This window comes from Astatotilapia calliptera, chromosome 3, assembly GCF_900246225.1.
Source record: "Astatotilapia calliptera chromosome 3, fAstCal1.2, whole genome shotgun sequence".
Taxonomy (NCBI): domain Eukaryota; kingdom Metazoa; phylum Chordata; class Actinopteri; order Cichliformes; family Cichlidae; genus Astatotilapia; species Astatotilapia calliptera.
Window position 1 is genome coordinate 10,958,531 of NC_039304.1, and position 19,758 is coordinate 10,978,288.

Here is a 19,758-nt window from a genome sequence, read left to right on the forward strand (position 1 = left end):
GATTGTTTTTTAATCATTCTGTATTTGTTTAAATGGAATAAATGAAACCTTTTTTTTAGGTGTAAATTTTTATTCTTTTATTCTACAACGGTTTGTCTTATATTGGTACAGTCAGTTGTTAAGCTCCTTGGCGCCTCTCTCGAGACCACCTTTCTGCTGATTGACTGCTCCACATAAAAGGCAGCAGGTGTGTGAAGCTGTGTGCATGAGATGACCACATTAGTGTTATTTTTCTTTCTGACATTATCCAAAACCGAGACCAGAAAATAATTTATTTAGAGTATTGTCAGGTAATTCATCACGTGTCCTTGAGCCACAGTGACTCTCCCCTTATTTCAAAAATACCTTAGATTTGAAGGTTTAAAATTCAAGCAGGGACTGCAAAGGTAGACGTTAGCGAACACAACCACAGACACACAAACACACACACAGAGCACGTTGAAAGGGTTTGATATAACACCATAATGGGCTAATATTGACCTTGAGAGACCATCTTCTCTCTTACAGCCGTCTGAGTGCACACAATTGTCCCGCTGATGGTTAACTACAGTGACTCTGTGTGCATAAGTGTGTGTTTGTGAGGGAGAGAGTGCATGTTGTTTTTCATAGAAACTGACAGGAAAAGAGAAACTGTGCGAGGGTTAAGGATGATATTAAAACTCCTCCATCCAAGGCTGTCTTTTTTGAAAACTGCACAAAAAGACAACTCGGAAAAAGCAGATTTTCATATTTCTTTTCTCTGGCCTCGTGTTTATTTCTCAAGCGACTGGGTCAGCTTTGGTCCACCAGGTGCTGAGTTTTCTTTGGTCCGCTATCTTAGTGAGAACTATTACCATCAACAGAGCGATTAGTGTGTTTACAAAGGGTCCCTGTTTGTTTGTTCGTGGATATATCATTCTGTCCTTCTAGGTGCACTTGTTTAAAACACTTGGGAGCAGGTATTCAGTGATACTGAATATCTTTGTTTTGTTTTTCATGTATTCGTATTGGAGCATTCCATGCTTGACCCTGTTTTTGCCCCTGATAATAGTTAACAAAGGCCTTTGAAGTGAAACGCTCCCTCCTCCTGACAAAAGTCTAACATCTCTGGCACATTTTTGTCTGCCCTTCTTTTGGCATAATGACGTCTAACTACTTTTGGAGTGTGAGCTGCTTCTGCAAGCAGGGTTCTCCTTTCTGTATCTTTTGCACATATCCTCCTGCAGAGACAAAGCATTATCATCGTATTTCTAACATGAAACAGGTTCATATTAAGCTGGGGAGACAAAATGAGCCTTTCGTTCACTCTTATGTCGAGAGGAAGGGGAAGCAGGAGCAACAGTGTTGGCCTTTTTCAATGAGTAAGAGAAAGTGAGAGTGCACAGGCTTGTAGATAATGGGGAGAGGGGGAGCAGACCAATGAGGAGAGAGAAGTGGGACTGAGGAGAGAATAAACAAGTTTCTGAGCAGTATCCATTCACCTATTCATAGCGAGCAGCCCCCACCACGTCGCAGCCGTTCCAGCTTTCTCTCATGTGGCGTGCTTCTATTTTTCCCAGGCCACAATGGAAACGGTGAATAAAAAACAACTTGTTCAGTCACTTTGCTGTTGTGACAGGCATAGAAATGCCTCAGCACTAAAACTGCACGACGTTTCTCATCATACACAGTCTTGTTGACAATCAAGGTGCCAACAATACCAACAGTGTTGGGCAAGTTACTTTGAAAAAGTAATTAATTATAGTTACTAGTTACTTCTTCAAAAAGTAACTGAGTTGGTAACTGAGTTACAAGATTCTAAAAGTAATTAATTACTTGAAAAGTAACTATTGCGTTACTTAAAAAAAAAAAAGTTTAAACCCTCTGGGGTCCAGGATATAATTGGCCATTTTTAACTACTTTTGATGTTTCCTCTACATTTCACCTTTAAAACTTTATTTGCCTTGTTTGGTATCATTCTTTTCAGCACAACGTCACGTGTCTGAATTTACAGTTATGTTTTCATTTTGACAGACTGTATTAACACAATTGATCTAAAATCAAACAAAAAAACATAAAATCTGAGTAGAAAAGGTTATATTTTTTACTGTAATAACCGCAAACATGTTTAATGAATCATATTTCATAACTTTAAATGCAAATATAAATTGTCAATTTTAAAATCCTATGCACAAGTTTTGTAAACAACAAAGTTATTTGCATCCATTTACCTTTTACCCTTTTTTAACCAACCATTCAAACTATTTACAGAACAATCAGCTGTTCTGCATTCAATAAGATGCCACACAAATTATTTGTGCCACTCCAAAGAAATAATTTCTGTCCACTATAAAGGAGAACATCACAGCCTGATACCTGCAGGTCTGACAGCAGCAGGTGTATCACTCCTGTTTCTGCCTGGAGACAGCAGTCCCCTCATTGTTCTGACACACAACACAAAACTATCCACAACAATACACACTAACTACACAAGACAACGCATTAACTACACACTCCAAGCACGCTAAACGTCACAAATCTCTCACATCTCAAAACTCGCTCTCCCTCTTTCTGCTGTCTTTATCTCTCTCGCCGTCACTTCTAAAACTTCCCCCTCTTCCTAAACAATCAGATATCATGTTGCCATATCATTTTTTGATTGGTCGATGGTGCATTTTTCCACCAAAATGAACGGGCTGGTTTTTTTTGGGTTTTTTTTTTTTAATGTTTTGGTCATAAGCAGAGAGTGCTTGCTAGCGCTGTCCTTAGACAGTAAACATGACGAAACTATTGAGGAAAAAACATATTGTTTATCATGACTCTGGTTTTACCTGGCCTATCAACACAATTTAAAAACTGGCATATATCACCACTTTGGACTCGTGAGTGCATTTGAGAAGAAAGATTTAAATAATAAAGTTTTATCACAAGATACAACATGGATGTGCACTCTGTCACTGACACAGTTGGAAAGGGGACTCTATTATGTATTAGCTGGCACAAGCATCACTTTGTAATTAGAAAACCTTCTATTTTACTGTATCAGCTTCTGGCACCACAGGCCTGTCTGTCCTGCAGTGTAACAGTAGGCTGCACCCTCAGCTAACATTTAACATGTTTTACTTTAATCTTTACTTTCTTTATCTGTGGTTGTTTGAATCACTCTGAATAGTTAGCAGCACAAAGTGTAGTAGCTGTCCACCCGGGCTAAAATATCACTTGGATAGTAAGTACTGACACCCTTCATCTGTTCTCTGGCATTTAGGGAAGCTCACAAGTCCACAACATGGCAATAAAATTCATCAAGACCCTTTTATCCCAGAAAAGGACCCCATAAACATTCCTTTGGCTTGGCCCAGTGTGGCCTAGCTACAGCGGCGCTGGTGCTGTTACACTTTGGCTTGCTGTGGTTGCCCAACTTGGAATATCTAAGAGGTGGAGCTCTGTTTGTAAAGGAGATATGATATTAATCACAAACATTAAGAGACTGGCAGAGAGCGGAGATAGAGAGCCCAACAAAACCTGGAATAAATGAAGGATGATCTGTGAGCAGGAATTCTTCAGTATTTACTTCTCTACAGTCCTTTAATGAAATCATTGCTTTGCCCCGCCATAACTCTGGTGGAGTTGTGTGCGTCCTGTCAGGAATGTCATTGACACAGACTCTGTTATCTGAGGCCGATAACAGAGCAAACAAATGTTGAGAAACAAACACGTATGTAATTGCGTCTGTTGTGTGTGTGTGTGTGTGTCTCAACTCCCGTCCTCACATCGATACATGCAAATGCAGACAGGCACAGAAAATCCAACAAATTACAAACTTGTCCTTGAAGAACACATGAAATTGCTATTTTATTCTCATTTTTAGCTAAAGCAATCATTGATATGTCAAGATATCAAAATATCTGTCTTTTAAATTAAGATCAAGGTTTAGATATACTCAGGGTCATAAGTACTGGTACCATTACTTTTGAGACACTGAAAAGGCGATTATGCATAATAACGGCTGTAAATCCTAAACAGCTGATGCTATACTTTTGATGAACACATTTAATTAAAGCTGAAAGTCTGCATTTTAATCAAATCTTGATTATTTGATTTGCAATCCACTGTGGTGCTGTACAGATGCCCTAAAACCACGTTTCATTGCCTAAATATTGCACAAGTCCTGTCTGTGCGTAGTGCATGATGATTGGGATAAAAGCATAGAGGTCTATTGTCCAGTTTATAAAGCAGGAGTACAAAGAACCATTTGGAGAAGCTGTAATCAAATCCGGTCCTTTTCAGCTCTTTCCTCATTCACAAGTTCCCTCCTTACAGGCCAGGTAAGCTCGATCTTTAGAGATCTTTAAAGTCACATAGTGTTTTACACAACTCAAACATACATGTAGTTACTCAGATAATGATGGAAGTTAAACAAAATGTGTAAGCAAAGAACAAACTGGAAATGTCTCAATATAAATTTAGCACAGAAAGTGGAAAGTAAACTTTGTTTGGTTGATTGTTTCTTTCTTGTAACAATGCTTCTTGGAAATAATCTTATAACATTGGAAAACCTTTTTATTTCCCCTTAAATGCTGCCACATTTGTAAAATAACAAATAAAAACAAACACCTTTGAGGGTAGAGCAGCAGAGTTGAGTATGTGTGTTGCACCCATGACTCTCTGCCTCGCCAAACAGGTTATTCTGGTTCTGAACTCGAACTGGAGTAGATGTTTGAAGTCATTTTTCCAGTGAGGGCGAAGTCGCTGCACACCCTCACACTGCCTCCACCAAAACCTGTTATCTTATCAGTGCAGCAGTCTGCACAGTATTCTATGCATCTCCTGCACACTTTAACCCTCAGATCCATTTGCTGTAGACAGAATCTGGACACATCAGGGTCCATACTGGTGTTGCTAATTGGGCACCTAATTGTCAGCTCCTGGGGAACCAGAAACTCAAATTAGCAGAATAAGCTGTTTGGCATTGGCCGAAAAATGCCTGGGGTTTGATAACTAAAGTTCCCACCCTAAAACGGGTGGATTAGATTGAAATCTCTGATTATTCACTCTGAATTACTCTCTACTGCAATAGGTCATCCAATTAATTAGGTTGCTTTAGAGTGTAACATTGTAATGTGTATCTAACTGAATTTAGGTTTGCAAACAGCATATCCCATTAATATTAATTGCTCGGCACTGCTGACATGATCAGGAGCTGAGCCCCCCTAAGAGTCTGAACCTAGAATCGCCCCTGCAGCAAAGAAATAATCGACCAAACAAAAAAAGTCATTACTTTTTGTGCTAAGTTTATATCCTTTGCCCATTATTTATACTCGACCTACTCTCCATTTGCCCAAACTTGAAACTTGTGGCTGCATTCTCCTTTCCTAACACATGAGCTATTCCTGCGTTGATGAGCTGTAAGGGTGCAACGCTGACAGCCCCTTCGTAATTACGTAACCTTACGTAGGGGTCTCCCGGTCTGAGCTCTTTAAACCCTGCCGCTCACTGCGTGCTGTCATATTCCCCTCTGTGATTGGCTGAGAGCAGAGGGGGGCGCGCCTGGTTGCGTCATGTGAAAGAGAGGGATGAACGCTTATGGAAGAGAGAGAGAGGAGAGAGAGGGAGATTAACGGCAGAAGGCAGGCGCAGTAGCAGACTCCATATATCCGCTAGTCGGAGACGGACGGTGTCAGCTGCTAGCTAAGTTAGCTTCAGTAAGCAGTTAGCAACTAGCTTCAGAGTCCTAGCTTCTTCACTACACATAAGAGCCAGTGTGTGTGTGTGTGTGTGAGAGTGTGTATCTAAACGCTTTGAGCGCCAGCTCGGCTGCCCCAAAGTGACTCTGTGTTTGCGTGTGCGGTGCCAGTCTGTGTGTACACACAAGCCAGCCTCTCTGCTCACTCTCTTTCGAGTAGCAGCAGCAGTGTGTCTGTAACTGTGTGAGAGAGGTTAGCACGCAAAGAAGCAGACGCACAACCATAAACACTCTCTGATAGTCGACTGTTTACAGTTGGTGTCCGGTTACTCAGCTGCGGATTCACATCATTTCACTGACACCGTCTGAACGCCAGCATGTGAGTACTGATGGGTTAAAGCGTGTGTGTGAGAGAGAGTATGAATGAGTCTTGTTTGTTCGGCTGTCATTGATTGATTGCATTTGACTTGAGATTGATCGAGAGTGACTGAATGGCCTAATTTTTAAAGTAACTTAAGCGTGGCACGTGTTGCAAGCGTGGTTTAAACCACGGTCTTAGCTGCACAGTTGTGACACAGGTACATGCGCAAGGTGTGCGTGTTTACCTGAAACAGAACATGAAGTACCAACTGCGTTTACGTTTTAATCAGGAGCTTTCTGTTAGTTACACACAGTCACACACTCATAGCTGACTTATAACCGACTCAAATGTGCACACAGAAACTTCAGGCTTGAGATTTCGTTTCACTGGACAGTTGCAGTAGGCGTAGAAAAGTCATCACTGCTAGCATTGCATAGACAGTATAATATAAAACTGCAGGAGTCCTTTAGCAGATGGAGTTCTGTGTAAAGAAAAGAGTAGACATCTGTGTACATGCTGAAACTTGCAGCTTGCACAATGTGTTTGTTTTCGTGTAAGCCACACATAAATGGGAGCTCTGACTTTTTTTCCCTCACAGATTCTGTAATGCAGAAATTTGTTCCCCGTCATATTTGACCTTTGATCCCGTGGATGTTGGACTGTTTGTTCATCCTCAAAACAACCTTTACTCTGCGTCACACTGTGGTACATGCCAACAGCTGTCCCATCCCAGAGCTCAGGGAGACCCAGCAGGAAGTCAGCTAGTTTGATTAGTCATAAGCAGGAAATGCTGTACATCCTTCAGAAGGAACAAATTTCACCTTGATGGTAGTTTTTGGAGCAGTAAAGACAGAGCAACGGGAGGAAAGTGATCCAGAATTTTAAAGTAGCGCATATCTAAATCTTTAAGAACTCTGTTTATAGTTCTTATCTTCCTCCAATAACTGACACCTCCAGCTTCTCAAAAAGACAATTTTGCAGTAAATTGTAGCAACACAGAACCTTTAGAGCTGTTGTGAGTGCAATAAACTGAAAAGGCATGCTACAAAGTCATCTTAGCCCCTTTTGATGAAGACATGCACTTTAGACAACTGTGCCAGCTGACACTCCTGCTTTAACTGTGCTGCGGTGACGGATTTAGGTGATATTTGGAGGTCTCGGATGATCACAGGAGATTATATTTCCAGACGTAAGTCTTTACTGATATGTCGTAGGTATAAGGAGCCTTTTTAAGTACTCTTTTCTGAAATGCTTTCTAATAAATTAAATGGTTCACGAGGAAAAGTGCAGCGAAGACTCAAGCACTTTGCAAAGTGGCATCAACATTCTTCTGTCTCACAGTACATGTTTGTCTACTTCCAGGTTACACAACTGCAATTTGTATTAAATATATTTTTATTGTTGCCATTTTTGCACTGTTGCTTCACAGCATGACAGCCCTGGGTTGCTGGTGACTCTGTGTGGAGTATGTTCTCCCTCCTTCAGTCCACAGTAGGGCTGCCACAAACGATTATTTTGATAGTCGACTAGTCACCGATTATTTTTGCGATTAGTCGACTAATCAGATCCATTGGACATAAAACTACAGCTTATTGCACCAGCAGCATCTGCTCTTATATAACTATCATTAGCTTACAGCTTTAAGTGTTTAAGGTCTGTGCTAACTAAAAATAAAGACAAGATGATAGTTTATTAAATTTTAATGAAATTTGCAGATTGTTTCGGTGAAGTTTAATAAACTCCTTGCTATCTAAAATATACCCCAGAATATGCTCCAGAATATACCCCAGGACACTGGGGTATATTCTGGAGCATCTCACACTTCTGATAATCAGCTGTCTGCTTGAGTTTATTCAGCTGTGTAAAAACTATAACTTTAATCTCAGACAAACTGATTTACTCAGGAACAAATAAAATACAAAAAAAAGCCAAACAATAACATTTTAAGTTATCTAAGTGACTCATATATATTTAACCTGAGTAGCGAAAGACGGTGGTGGGTTTGAAAACGATTTGCGGGGAGTCCGGTGTTCTCGCGGTGCTAGTGAGCCTAGCCCCCAGCTCGCTAACGAGCTAGTGGGTAACAGATGTCTCCGAAAACGTCGGAGCGCTTTTGAAAATATGTGGTGTCCTGATAAACTGAGCAGATATTTGAGGTTTACACAGCTACATTCTCGCCTGAAAATATGTTAAACGTTTATTTTGTGACCCAGAAAGAATAATAAGAGTAACATTAAAACTAACTAGCTGCCGCCATTGTTGGAAACTGCGCTGGGCCGCGCTATGAATTCTGGGACACAGCTGCTTCTTCTTCTTCTTCGGGGTTTAACGGCAGCTGGCATCCTTGTATATGCAATGCTGCCATCTTCTGTTTCAGTCCGTTATTACACTCTTAAATCCTGCCACTTATTCCTGCGTCTTTTGTGATCTTACAAAGCTTCAAACGACGCTTCGACTATTAAATCAGTCGTCGACGATTTTGATAGTCGACGTAATCGTGACTAGTCGACAAATCGTGGCAGCCCTAGTCCACAGGCATGCATGTTTAGTTGAAAGGCAATTCTAAAGACTTACACTTGCACATAGGTGTGAATTTTGGTGTGAATAGTTGTTGCGAGCTGTGGCGAGCTGTCCAAATCGTATTCAACTTTCACCCTATTACAGCTTTGATAGGCTCCAGCCCTAAACTGTAAGTGGAAGAGAATGGATGGGTGGGTAAATATATAAATTGTCAACGTAAATTTTGATGCATTTATAAATTCAAGTGACAATGGATGGGTATTTTTAATGTATGCTGGAAACATGGACACACTTGTGTATTTCAGTATGCATGTGTGCTGACCTGCCTTATCCTCCACACAAGTTTTTCAAGCAGCTAATTGGAGTGCTGACCTGTTGTTGGGGTTTCCATGTAATTGCGAATGGATAACTTGTATTATTCTTATAAAAATACTGGACTTTCTCCTTTAATTGCCGCCAAGGCATCATCCAGTCATTTGCACTTAGCTGAGTCAACAAGCGGTGCCATTAAACTGGCAATCAAAAACTGCCACTCTACAATTTACCCTCTTAGGGAAGTGATATAAAGATGATTTTGTGTGCTTGTTAAAGTTTTCAGTTGTGTTTTGACTGAGCAGATGTGCACAATCACCTGTTGTCTCTCTCTGTGTGAGAAAGAACAACTTCAGACAGTGTCTCAACCTGATCCTCTTGACATTGTCTGGACTTTATGCATGAAAATGGCCATGGAGAGCTTTCATCTAACATTTCTTATTTTGGTTGGTGAGTGTGAAACAGGACTTTGCATAAAAGGGACTTTTTAAAATGGATAGTATGCAGCCTATAGGTTACATCACACTTGACTAGTGTAATATAACCTATAGGCTGTTTTTTACACACTGCCTCTCTACAATTCGAGAGCTTTCTCCTTTGCAGTGTTCATCATTGCTCCCACTGCATCACAGATACCTTTCTTGAGAATAAAATCGACATATAAATGAGAAGTCAGTCCTGAAAAAGCTGAAAATAAATGGCAGGTTCTCAAAAGAGCGTCTAAATTGATCAGTGAAAGTAACGTGAAAATTTAGGATTTATGTGAGAGATCATGTTTCACCAGTACATCGTAGGTCTTCACGGGGCAGCGTGTAGCAGCGGGGGGTCGGACCATCCTGTTGACTCAGCTGGTAAAGTGTCTGAAAGTAAAATGCAGCAGGTTCACATAGCTCACAAGTCTTTTCAGTGCACCACATGTTATACCGTCCATTCTCTTCCGCTTATACTTGTCAGGGTCGCAGGGGGATAACCCAGGGCACACCCTGGACAGGTCGCCACTCTGTCGCAGGGCTAACACATACCCTCGCATTAACACCTATGGCTAATTTAGAGTTACCAATTAACCTAACCCCACTAACCGCATGTATTTGGACTGTGGGAGGAAGCCAGAGTACCCACACAAACACAGGGAAAACATACAAAAACCTTCTTGCTGTGAAGCAACAGTGCTTCATTCAAGTTCGTGTCCTTGATTACACTTTAGCTAAATGTCTGCTTAGTAGTTAATTTAAAGAAGCTTTATGCAGCATTAAAACAAGTTCCAGGTCCACTTAAATGATCACAGGTGTTTCTTGTATCCCAAACTACTTGCGAATTCAAACCCATGATTTACTTTTCCACAAGTTCAGTAATCTAACCTTTATGGTATGAGCCCCACAGAGTCAAACCTTAAGCTTGTTCCTGCTGCGTGACGCTCACGTTGCTGACAATAACTTTGAAGCCTGGTTTACGAGGGCTTGCTGCTCTGATACAGCTGATCTTTATTCTGTGTTATTCTGTCTTGTAAACATTCTTGTTTAAAGAGCCCGGATATGGTTTGTCCCAGTTTACACAAACAGAGTAATCACTTCTGCCTATCAGGTCAGAGGCAGGTGGGGCAGAGATGGAGACTGCCGGGGTGGAAGAAGGAAGAGAGGAGGGAAGGGAGTGCGGTTGAATGCACATCCATTTTCCATTCGGTGTGCATTCTGCCTCTCTCCATCGCGGCTAATGAAAAATAACTTTTTCAGGAATCGTTGGATCGAAGTGAATCTGCTTTATGTCTTCGGGGAAAGATTTGTGTATGTGTGTGTGTGTGTGGGTGTGAGAAAATGTTCTGTTAAAACTTGTTTAGTTCAGTTGTAGCTCACATGATGAAGATGTTGATTGCAGACTGTAAAATAGGTGTTTTTCAGGTGCATTTCAACACAACAGCCTGCAGCTGATTTATTTGTATTAAGCTGGATTCCCGCATATGTTCACACAGCACATCGTGCTTTGTATAAAATATTAAATTCCTGTAAGTAAACAGAATAATTAACTATTGCCTTTTCTTTACATCAGTAAGCTTACTGAGCTGGATTCACATCAGATCAGACATCTAAACACATTCTGACATTAAGTTGTGTTTGGAGGCACACATGCAATAACATGAGGCGCCTGATAAAGAAAGTCTAAATGTATAAAAGCACATCACGACTTGTTATACAAAGTTACAACCATACACACATAGTAGGCTGATAAAGGCATGTATACAGTGCAAAAGTCTTTGATAGCAGAGTAAACAAAAAAGGAGAGACTCTTTCTCAAGGTGGAGAAGTGGATTAACAAACTCGCCACACACTGGGACAGTTTGGGTCGTCGACTGTGAGTGCAGAATACTCCAACTTTATTTTCAGTTTTGGAGTGCTTGGTTTTAGAAGGAGCAGAATAAACTGAAGATTGACCTCCTTTTAGCTCCAAAGAGACATATGGGGGGGGGGGGGGGGGGCTTCCCAAAGTCTGACATGCACATGCCCCAGAATCAGTGTCCTCCTCAGTCACGCTGCTGCTATTGGATTTAACTTGGTGGTTACTGGAGTAACTTATCGGCCATGTGCGTGTTTCACTTTTTCATGACCGAATTGGTGGATTTAATATTTATAACATTTGTAGAAGTATTTATAGCTGATAGCTGAGGGGGACACATCGACCCCATTAAATTTACCTCATAAGTTTGATGCTGGAGCTCAATTTCATAATTGAGTGTGTTTTAGTAGTAAAGTTGGAAAAAGCAAGAATAATTTTTCTGCTTAGGAAGGTAAGGTGTCGGTGGGCTTTACTCCGACTTGGAAGTGGCGTTCCAGCTCAGAGTTCTGACTTGCAGTTCTGAAATTCCGACTTTCGTGGAATGCAACAGTAGAAATGAAACTGGTCAGAGCAGTTTGAAACCTGAGCTTTTGTCTCAGAGAGATTATTTGTACCTGCAGTGACCGAAATATTTTAAATTTAGCCATATTTTTACAGAAAAGAAAAAAGTCTCTTTTGGTAATTACTTAGAATATATCTGGTGACTAAATGCTTATTTTTATGCCTTTCTAACCAGTTTTCATTAGTAGAACTATTAAACTTTCTCCTTGCTGATAGTTTGTAAGTTTCACTGCTAATCAGTTAGCCGCAGCCAATCTTCTGTTCTGCCTGCTGGTTCACTCGTTGCACTGCTTGTTATCAATGCTTCCCAGGGAGTTTCTCACCTCAGAGTTGGATGTACTCCAATTCAACCATCTCGGGCTGCAACTGGTTATCTGCTCTGGAGATCCACTACGATAGCCACTCAAACCTTGCAGGAGGTGGAAAATGGGTTTGCGCGCCACTATGCCGAGCACACTGAGGCTACCTGCTCTGGATTTGAGGAAGGCTCACCGAAAAAGCAGCTGATGCTTTTGCTCAGTTATGTTTATCACAAAGTGCTAAAAAAAGAAAAGAAAACGCAGCTATTTAATATTTATTTAACCTTCTCAAGGCAGGCGTTGCAGATTTGCAACAGTTAAAAGCTAACAACCTGATTACCCCACATACATATTTTATGAGTTTTTTTACTCAGAAGTACCACTGCAGGTATTCTTTTGTGCATTAGCAACAAAAACTTAATTGGAGCCCGAGAGGGTTAAGCGCTGTGAAAGAAGACGCATGGTCATGCATGCCACTTCAGCAGCTGCACATGTACGCACTTTCATTGAGCTTTTTTGATAGTCCTGTTTTTTTTTTTTTGATGAGCCCACAACAGCCAGTGAACATCAACAGAAGTCCATCACGTACAGCACATCCTTTTCTTCTAACGATAACCCTGAATGCTGTAAGCGCCGAAAGGTAGACTGTTTGTTATTGCCCAATTTCTGTTGGATAGCTAGCTCTATGTATTTGCCCCTCGATTACCCAAGCAGGGCAAAGTCGAAACTAGTTATGTGTGTCTGTGTGTCACAACATCACAGACAAGACAGAGCTGAACTTTGATCTCCAAGAAGTTAATGTACGAACCAGAAGTCGCTGCGGTGCTTTAAGCTGCCTAGCACCCAAAGGTTTCACTCAGTAGCCATATAACCTTTCTCTGAGGACAGGATGATGCATGCATGTGGCAACACATTTTTCTTGAACTTATTTTTCTGGGTTTTCCAATATAAAAATTTAAGACCACGTTAGCTATTGACGATGTTTGTGCTTGTGCCTTTTTTTGCTGCTGTAACTACTGAGAGGAAGAGACACAGAGAGAGTTGGAGACTTACAATAGAGAGAAAGAGGTCATGGAGTACATTTGGCATGAAGCTATTATTCCACTTTGGCTTTCCAGCTGGGATTTCTTTTTTTCAGTACTTGTATACGGTCGGGGTTGAGTTAGGGAAAACGTTGATGCTAGAGTTGTTTCAGATGATGTCATACTGCTGTAATGCATCGTGTTTCATCGTGAGGTGTGCTGAATGAAATCAGGAAAAGACAGGAAGCACGTGATACACCTGGAAGAAACCAGCACCATTAAACGCGCTCGATCCGCCTAGATGAAGTGTCTCGTAATGAATGTAGTTCCTCTAACTTGACACAATAAATCCTTTGATGGTTTTTCGCTGCTTTATTTGCAACTTTTCACTGACTGTGTTTTTAGTTTTTGTACTACAGACATTCATACCATAGCAGTCTGCAGGAGTGAGAGGCCTGCAGCTCGTTTGGAGCCTCCACAATGAAACAGCATGCAGAGTTTTGCTTTAAAAATTCTTTGAACCTTGCTCATATCTGAAACTAAAACAATCCCGTGCATTTTTTTTGACTTAGTGAAAGGCGAAGGTCACATTCCTTTGTCTGTGCGCCTGTTAGAGGGCCAGTGGAAAGGGATCTGTTTTTCTTTCTCAGGTATGCTATGAATATTATATTGAAATTACATTTAGAATAATTGAAAATGTAATATTTTTGTATGATTTAAAAAAAAAAAAAAAAAAAGCATTTCTTAATGATATCTAGTACTTTATAAACTGCAAAACAAGATGTATCTGATGTGTCAGTGTTTTGTTAATGTAAGCAGGTTTTTTCCCTGGATAACATGAGTGGTTCTGATCTCTGACTTGGTCGCTATTTACTACAAAAAGGGATCTTGAAAAAAGTTAGCTTTGTATATAAATAAATAGGAAAAAGGGGAAGATACCAGAATGTATGGTTTTTTTTTTTTTGGATCTTCTGTTTTTTGCCCTTCCAGTAGAGTGGAAATTGTAGCTTCTTCAAAACACTTATATGCCGTTTAATCCTGTAAAAGCTCCTGTTGATAAAGCGGATTTTGCCTGGATTCCCTCAGTTAAAGTCATGCGTCAAAGTGCTCTTATTTTGTCCACCTGTTGTGTGTGTATGCACGTCTTGAAGTAGGCGCCATGTTTTGGTCGTTATCATACAAAAATCCATAACAGTCTTTCAGAATATTACATTTCTGAGAGTTAGCTCAACTCCTTCACCTCCTTGAGGCTTTGTCCCTTTCAGGCTTTAGAAGATTGAGCCCACGACAGCAGACTTTGGCCAGTCACGTGCCTCTTTAAACCTGATCAGGTGTTTCGCATAAAGAGTGAAAAAGTCCATGGGGGAAATAAGATGGGGTGGTGTTCTGTGTTAAGTAGGAGAGTTTCAACCTGGGTGAGCTTGGTTAAAATAAACACCCATGTTTGTGTTGTAGAACGTGGCAGAATTTTAAGGCTGATACCAATACTGATATTTGGGGATTGAAAAATCGAATAATCTGATATTAGAGCTGAGAGCTCTAATATTTGTGCAGCTACTTATCCGCTCAGATCAGAATAGAGAGAGGAGAGCTGCAGGAAGACGGCTGTTTATTTTCATACTCTGTAGATGGAGAGGAGCAGCAGAAGTATGCAGAACAACTATACTGATGGTCCTGATTATAAACACTCTATTACACAGTACTATCATGACACTTAATTCATGATACAATGTTATTACAGATAATAATTATGTATTCAATAATAACTGCACATAGACTTATGTCACAAGTTAGCATAACCCTTTCTCTGGTACTCAAACGTCCCTCAACTTGTGCCTCAGCAGAGCCTGGGTACGGCCCTGTCTATGGGGAACCATACCTGGGTTTCACTGCCTCCAATCTGTGACAGACCCTCATTACCCACAGGATTTAATGGGGGTCTTTGGAAGCTTTGTCAAGCTAAGTGTGTCTAATCTTCAGTACTTTTTTTGGTTGAGCGAGAAACTAACAAGCCCGAGCGAGTCATTGCTTTGCCATCATCGGATGGTGGCGTGTGACACTGGCGCTCATGTTCGTAGTATTCCACGACGGTCCTTACAAATCCCGTGAGTCATATCTGTCCCCCGTTGACCTTGTTAAGAAATCCAAAAAGTCCCTGTTTGTCTGTGTTTGACTAGGAAAGAAAACTCATTAGAAGAACCTCGCAGACCATACTAGAAAAAAGGAGCGCCATCCGGTGGATTGAAAGAGAATTTGATTTTATTCTTCTCGTACTAAAAAGTTCATCATTTTTACAGTTGAAATAATAGGATACGTATTTGGTGTAGCAGTGTTGTTACAAAATATTGGATAATATTGCGATACACTGTGTTGAACTGGCTATTCCTTCGTTCTGTCCAGCACAAATTCAGGGGTTTTGTCTTTTATCAGTTTTTGTCTTTTCCAGCTTTAAGTTGTCATGTTTGAGTATAAGGTGGGGTTTGGGTTTCTCAGCACTTCATGATAAAGCAATGCCTGATTGCTGTGTTTCAGACAGTAAGATGGACCGTGATCACACCTCATAATGTTACATCATCTGCTCTTTATATTAGTGCTGACGGATCAAAGAAACGTAGCTAGAGTTGTCTCATAGAGCGCTCGTGCAGCTGTATTTACCCTCATTGTATTCCTTTCTCCAAACACTGCTGCCGAGTGTGTAGCCGGTGAGAACATGCAATGTCTGTGCTGCAAAGACAGCATTTATGAAAAGCTTTGCAAGTTTCAGGAAAAGTACACGTCTGTGCTTTTCCTTTCAGTTTTTTGTTGTGTTTAACTTTGATTCGGGCCTCAGAGTGAACCAAGATTTCCAGCTGTGAGTTCCCACATCCCGGGAACACGAAGCCCCCGGTTTTATTTACCTGCTCATCTTACATTTTTTTAGTATGAACCCAAAGCACCCTTCATAGCACGGACAACTGTATCTGAGTCAGCCTCTGAGCCAAAAATAGCAATATAATTCACGCTCTCCAAAAACCGAAATTGCACTCAGATTTAGTGCGACTGCCGGACTGTCCCAGTATCTCCTCGTCATACCACAGCGCACTTTCTGGGACACATTTGCCATTGTTGGCTGCGTGATCTATTAGTGGAGTGAGATGGGAAGACGGAGAAGTGCAAAGCAGTTTAATAACACCACAGTGGAAAGTTCACGTAATATGACGTCTTTATATATGTTCCCCTGACTAGCTTCATTTTCACAGTCACAGCCTGTTTTCATTGGCTGCTTCCGGTCCATGGTGATGGTTGTCATTAAGGCTTATTTATGGCGTTTAAAGAATTAAAATCTAAAGTTCAAGACTACCTAGAGGTACTACTACAAGGTTCAAGGAAAGGATCCAGTTTTTTTTCAGTCTGTTGTTGTTAGGCCCGCTCAGTATTCAGGGCTTGGGAAACTGAATCTGTTTCTTCAGGTGTGCCTGTTGTTTTTGTGTAGATGCAGTATTTGGTTTCAGGCTGAGTTTCCACTGCATGGTGTCTACAGACGGCTTCAAGACATTAACTTATTGAACGATTCTTGTCTCATTTATTCCTTTTCTAATTCGGCTAAATGCTAATTATTTATAGTGTGTGATAAAAGTATTTCCAAAACAGTAGAACGTGAGTAGAAAACGACTTTTTAAATCTTTATCCAGATCTGTATCTTGGTGCTCTAGTGTCTCAGCACTTTGTCTACATAAGTAGTGCAGTGTGAGAAATGGCATCATATATCTCAGCAGAAACAAACAATTGTCCACAGTAAAGCAGGAAATAACTGTGTAGTGGCATGTGGCTCTGATATGTTTATTGTCAATGCAAAGTTGAATTTTAAGAAATTTTTTATTGAAGATATTTGGATTCACATACAAATAATATTATGGCTTAGGACAAATATGAGACTTGAAGGATGCATTTAAGTCATTACATAATCAGTGCATTTAATAATCAAATGCAGTGATTATTCCCTTTAGTTTGGTTTATTGTTTCATTGGCAAATTGATACTTGTTCTTTCAAGGGGACCTAATTGACTGTAGTTCCGACGTTTGACCACAGTGTGGCAGCAAAGGACTTTTAGTGAAGTGGAGGCTGAGGTCTGGCCTAAAGAAGAAGCCTGGCTGCCTCACTAGCGTTGAACTTCTTCTGCCTGTCTCCTCACATGAACGAGAAGCTCTTCATCAAGCTCTTCATCAAGCTCAGGGAGCTGTGACACGGTTTGCACCTTCACGCACGTGCGTATGGGCGCCTGTGCCATGTGGCGCTCACGCGGCTGTTGTGCTGCTAAACGTTCGTAACAGTCAGTAGCTTAATGCCCATTTAGTTGTGACGACTAGTGGGTTTGTCAGGTTGTGTGTTTGTTACCGGCTGTTAGCTCAGAGGGAACAAAGCTACAAAGCTATAATTATCTTTGTAAGAAATCTTTTGACTTTTTTATATATATATATATATATATATATATATATATATATATATTTTTTTTTTTTTTTTTTTTTTTAAAAATGGGCAGAAAAAGGGAGATCTGTGTGTCTGGTACAAAACATAGTTTATATGGTTGTACTTTTCTAGGTAATTAGTCTTCATCTTTATTGCTGTAATTTGGTAGAGAAACTGCACAAACGCACCAGAAACTCATTGTCGTTAATTGGACACTAGCAGTTGATTGGCTGCTGGCAAGCAGAGCAGCAGCTGATTGGCTTTCCCGCCTCCTCAATTTCCTTTTTTAATGACAGTCTGGCTTCCTGGACGAAGTTATGCTGTAACTAATCAACTAGAGCTTATCCTTTGAGGCTTGTTTTTTTTGTTGTTGTTTTTTTTAAAAATTGTTATTAGTATATATCGATTTGCTTCCGTTTATCCAATTCAGGGTCGCAGGGAGCTAAGGCGAGAAGCACGGTGCAGCCTGGAGTCACGAGGCTAAGGCAGAGCGCCAGGCATCGTCAATTTTTAAATCGCCAGTTAGCTGAACCCCACTAACTGCATGTTTTTTGGACTGTGGGAGGCAGCCAGAGTACCCAAAGCGAGCTTGCACAGTTACAGGGAGCAGAAAGGTCCCAGACTGGAGTTGAACCTCACCCATAGAGGCCATAACCTAACCATGGGCACCACTGTGTCATCCATTATTTGTACTAAAATGGTTACTGTGTCATTGTACAATTCCAAAATATGTTTTAAACATTAAAAAAATGGTCTAGCTTCCATTAAAAATACTGGTCTATCCATTATGTTCTCAGCCACCTTTCCCCAGCAACAGCCATCACATTCACAGGCCTCAACCATTTGCTCATTGTACAGCCTTTCTTTTTTTTTTTTTCCCCTTCCTGAATCCTTCAATAATCCAGGACTGTTTGTAAATATTAGTTCAAGGACAATTTAACACTTCTGAATAAAATGCCATGTTGTGGAGGCTCAGCAGTAGCTTAAGAGGGAGCTTCTGATTTAATTTCTCCAAATGTGGTTCACACATCCTTTGGTGAGAACCACAGATCTCCAAAATACTGTTGTTGTTTTTTTTGTTTTTTTACATTTAAAAAGAGCCTTGTTTCATTGTTCATGTGTTAGATTTATCTTAATATTTTACTCCTGTCTTCTTACTTTGCATTTGTTTTGTTTGTGTAGTTGAACAGTTGTTTTTTTTCCTCTCAGGATGTTTAGGTACACTTTAGCCCGGAGTGGCTTTGGTGTGTTGGCTTTCCGGAGGGCTTATGTTCTCACCCGATTTGCTCACTCTGCCCCGAAGAATGAGTATCGACCAATCAAGAAAGTGATGGTGGCCAATAGAGGTAAGACTGCTTTTCTTTTCTTTCTTTTTTTTTCTTCATACCAGTTATAATTTCCCACTGAAGAAGACAAGCAATTGAAAGCACTGTTAAATTAACTACAGTTTAATGCAGTTTCATTTATAATGTAAGAAAAAAGTTATGACATTTACAGTCTCCCTGAGGCGAGAACAGACTCTTGGATCTGTTAATTTTTAATGCCCAGCATTTAGTTTGCCTTGGCGTATGCTAATATTTAAGCACACATTGTATGTGGGTGGCTGTTGAAGCTAGCTTTGTTTGCTTTAACCTAAAAAAATATTGGATATGAATGTGGAGCTGCTGCCACAGCCGTCATTACTCGGAAGTTGTGCTGTGTACTGGGTCTATGTATTAAAGTGTTTTTGAATTTTCTGCTCTACATACTGTCACAGAGGTACTGTCACTGCCGTTCAAAGCTCAACTAAAATAGACATGAAAGTAAAAAAAAATAATAAAAAAATAAAAATGATCCCGCTCTGGTATCTGAGGTCTGAATAGAAATGTAATTATAGGGAAAACCCGAGTTTCCTGAACACAAAGCAGTCCACAGTACGGTTGTTACAGGCGGGATAAACATCATTGATGTGCTTTGAGAGGCGGCCAGCGTGCAATTAGTTGCTCTGTCAGGTGATGAAGAGTGTTTGAGTGATTAAATAAATAGATTCATGCTTTTTATTCGAATTGCTTTTATTATATTCATTCCTGCAGTCACATTTAAAATGCTTGATTTGCTTCATTGTTTCATTATTCCAGTTTTATTGGTGCATGGGTTTTCAGTACTGTTGGAGGTCTTGAAAGCACGTGGCGCTCTATAGGCCCCCTGTTGCATGCATACATCTCACAAAGGCTCTGTTTAGCTGCTGGAATACATCCATGTGATTCAAATGAGTTGTGGTCTGTCCT

The 19,758-nt window shown here is 40.5% G+C and overlaps 1 protein-coding gene across 4 annotated transcripts in view; it reads left to right on the plus strand.

The window, feature by feature from the left end:
• Positions 1-5,534: 5,534 nt before the first annotated feature.
• The window catches only part of pcxb (pyruvate carboxylase b), a 291,444-nt gene continuing 277,220 nt past the window's right edge, over positions 5,535-19,758 (plus strand). Inside the window, exons 1-2 of one of the 4 annotated variants that reach the window (XM_026161745.1) lie at positions 5,535-6,020; positions 18,701-18,837. In XM_026161745.1, coding sequence (XP_026017530.1) covers positions 6,019-6,020; positions 18,701-18,837 — 139 coding nt within the window. In that variant the 5' untranslated portion in view covers positions 5,535-6,018. Of the gene's footprint in view, positions 6,021-17,078; positions 17,290-17,949; positions 17,977-18,700; positions 18,838-19,758 lie in introns of those variants that run through there. The other 3 variants (XM_026161746.1, XM_026161748.1, XM_026161747.1) reach the window with 3 other exon arrangements.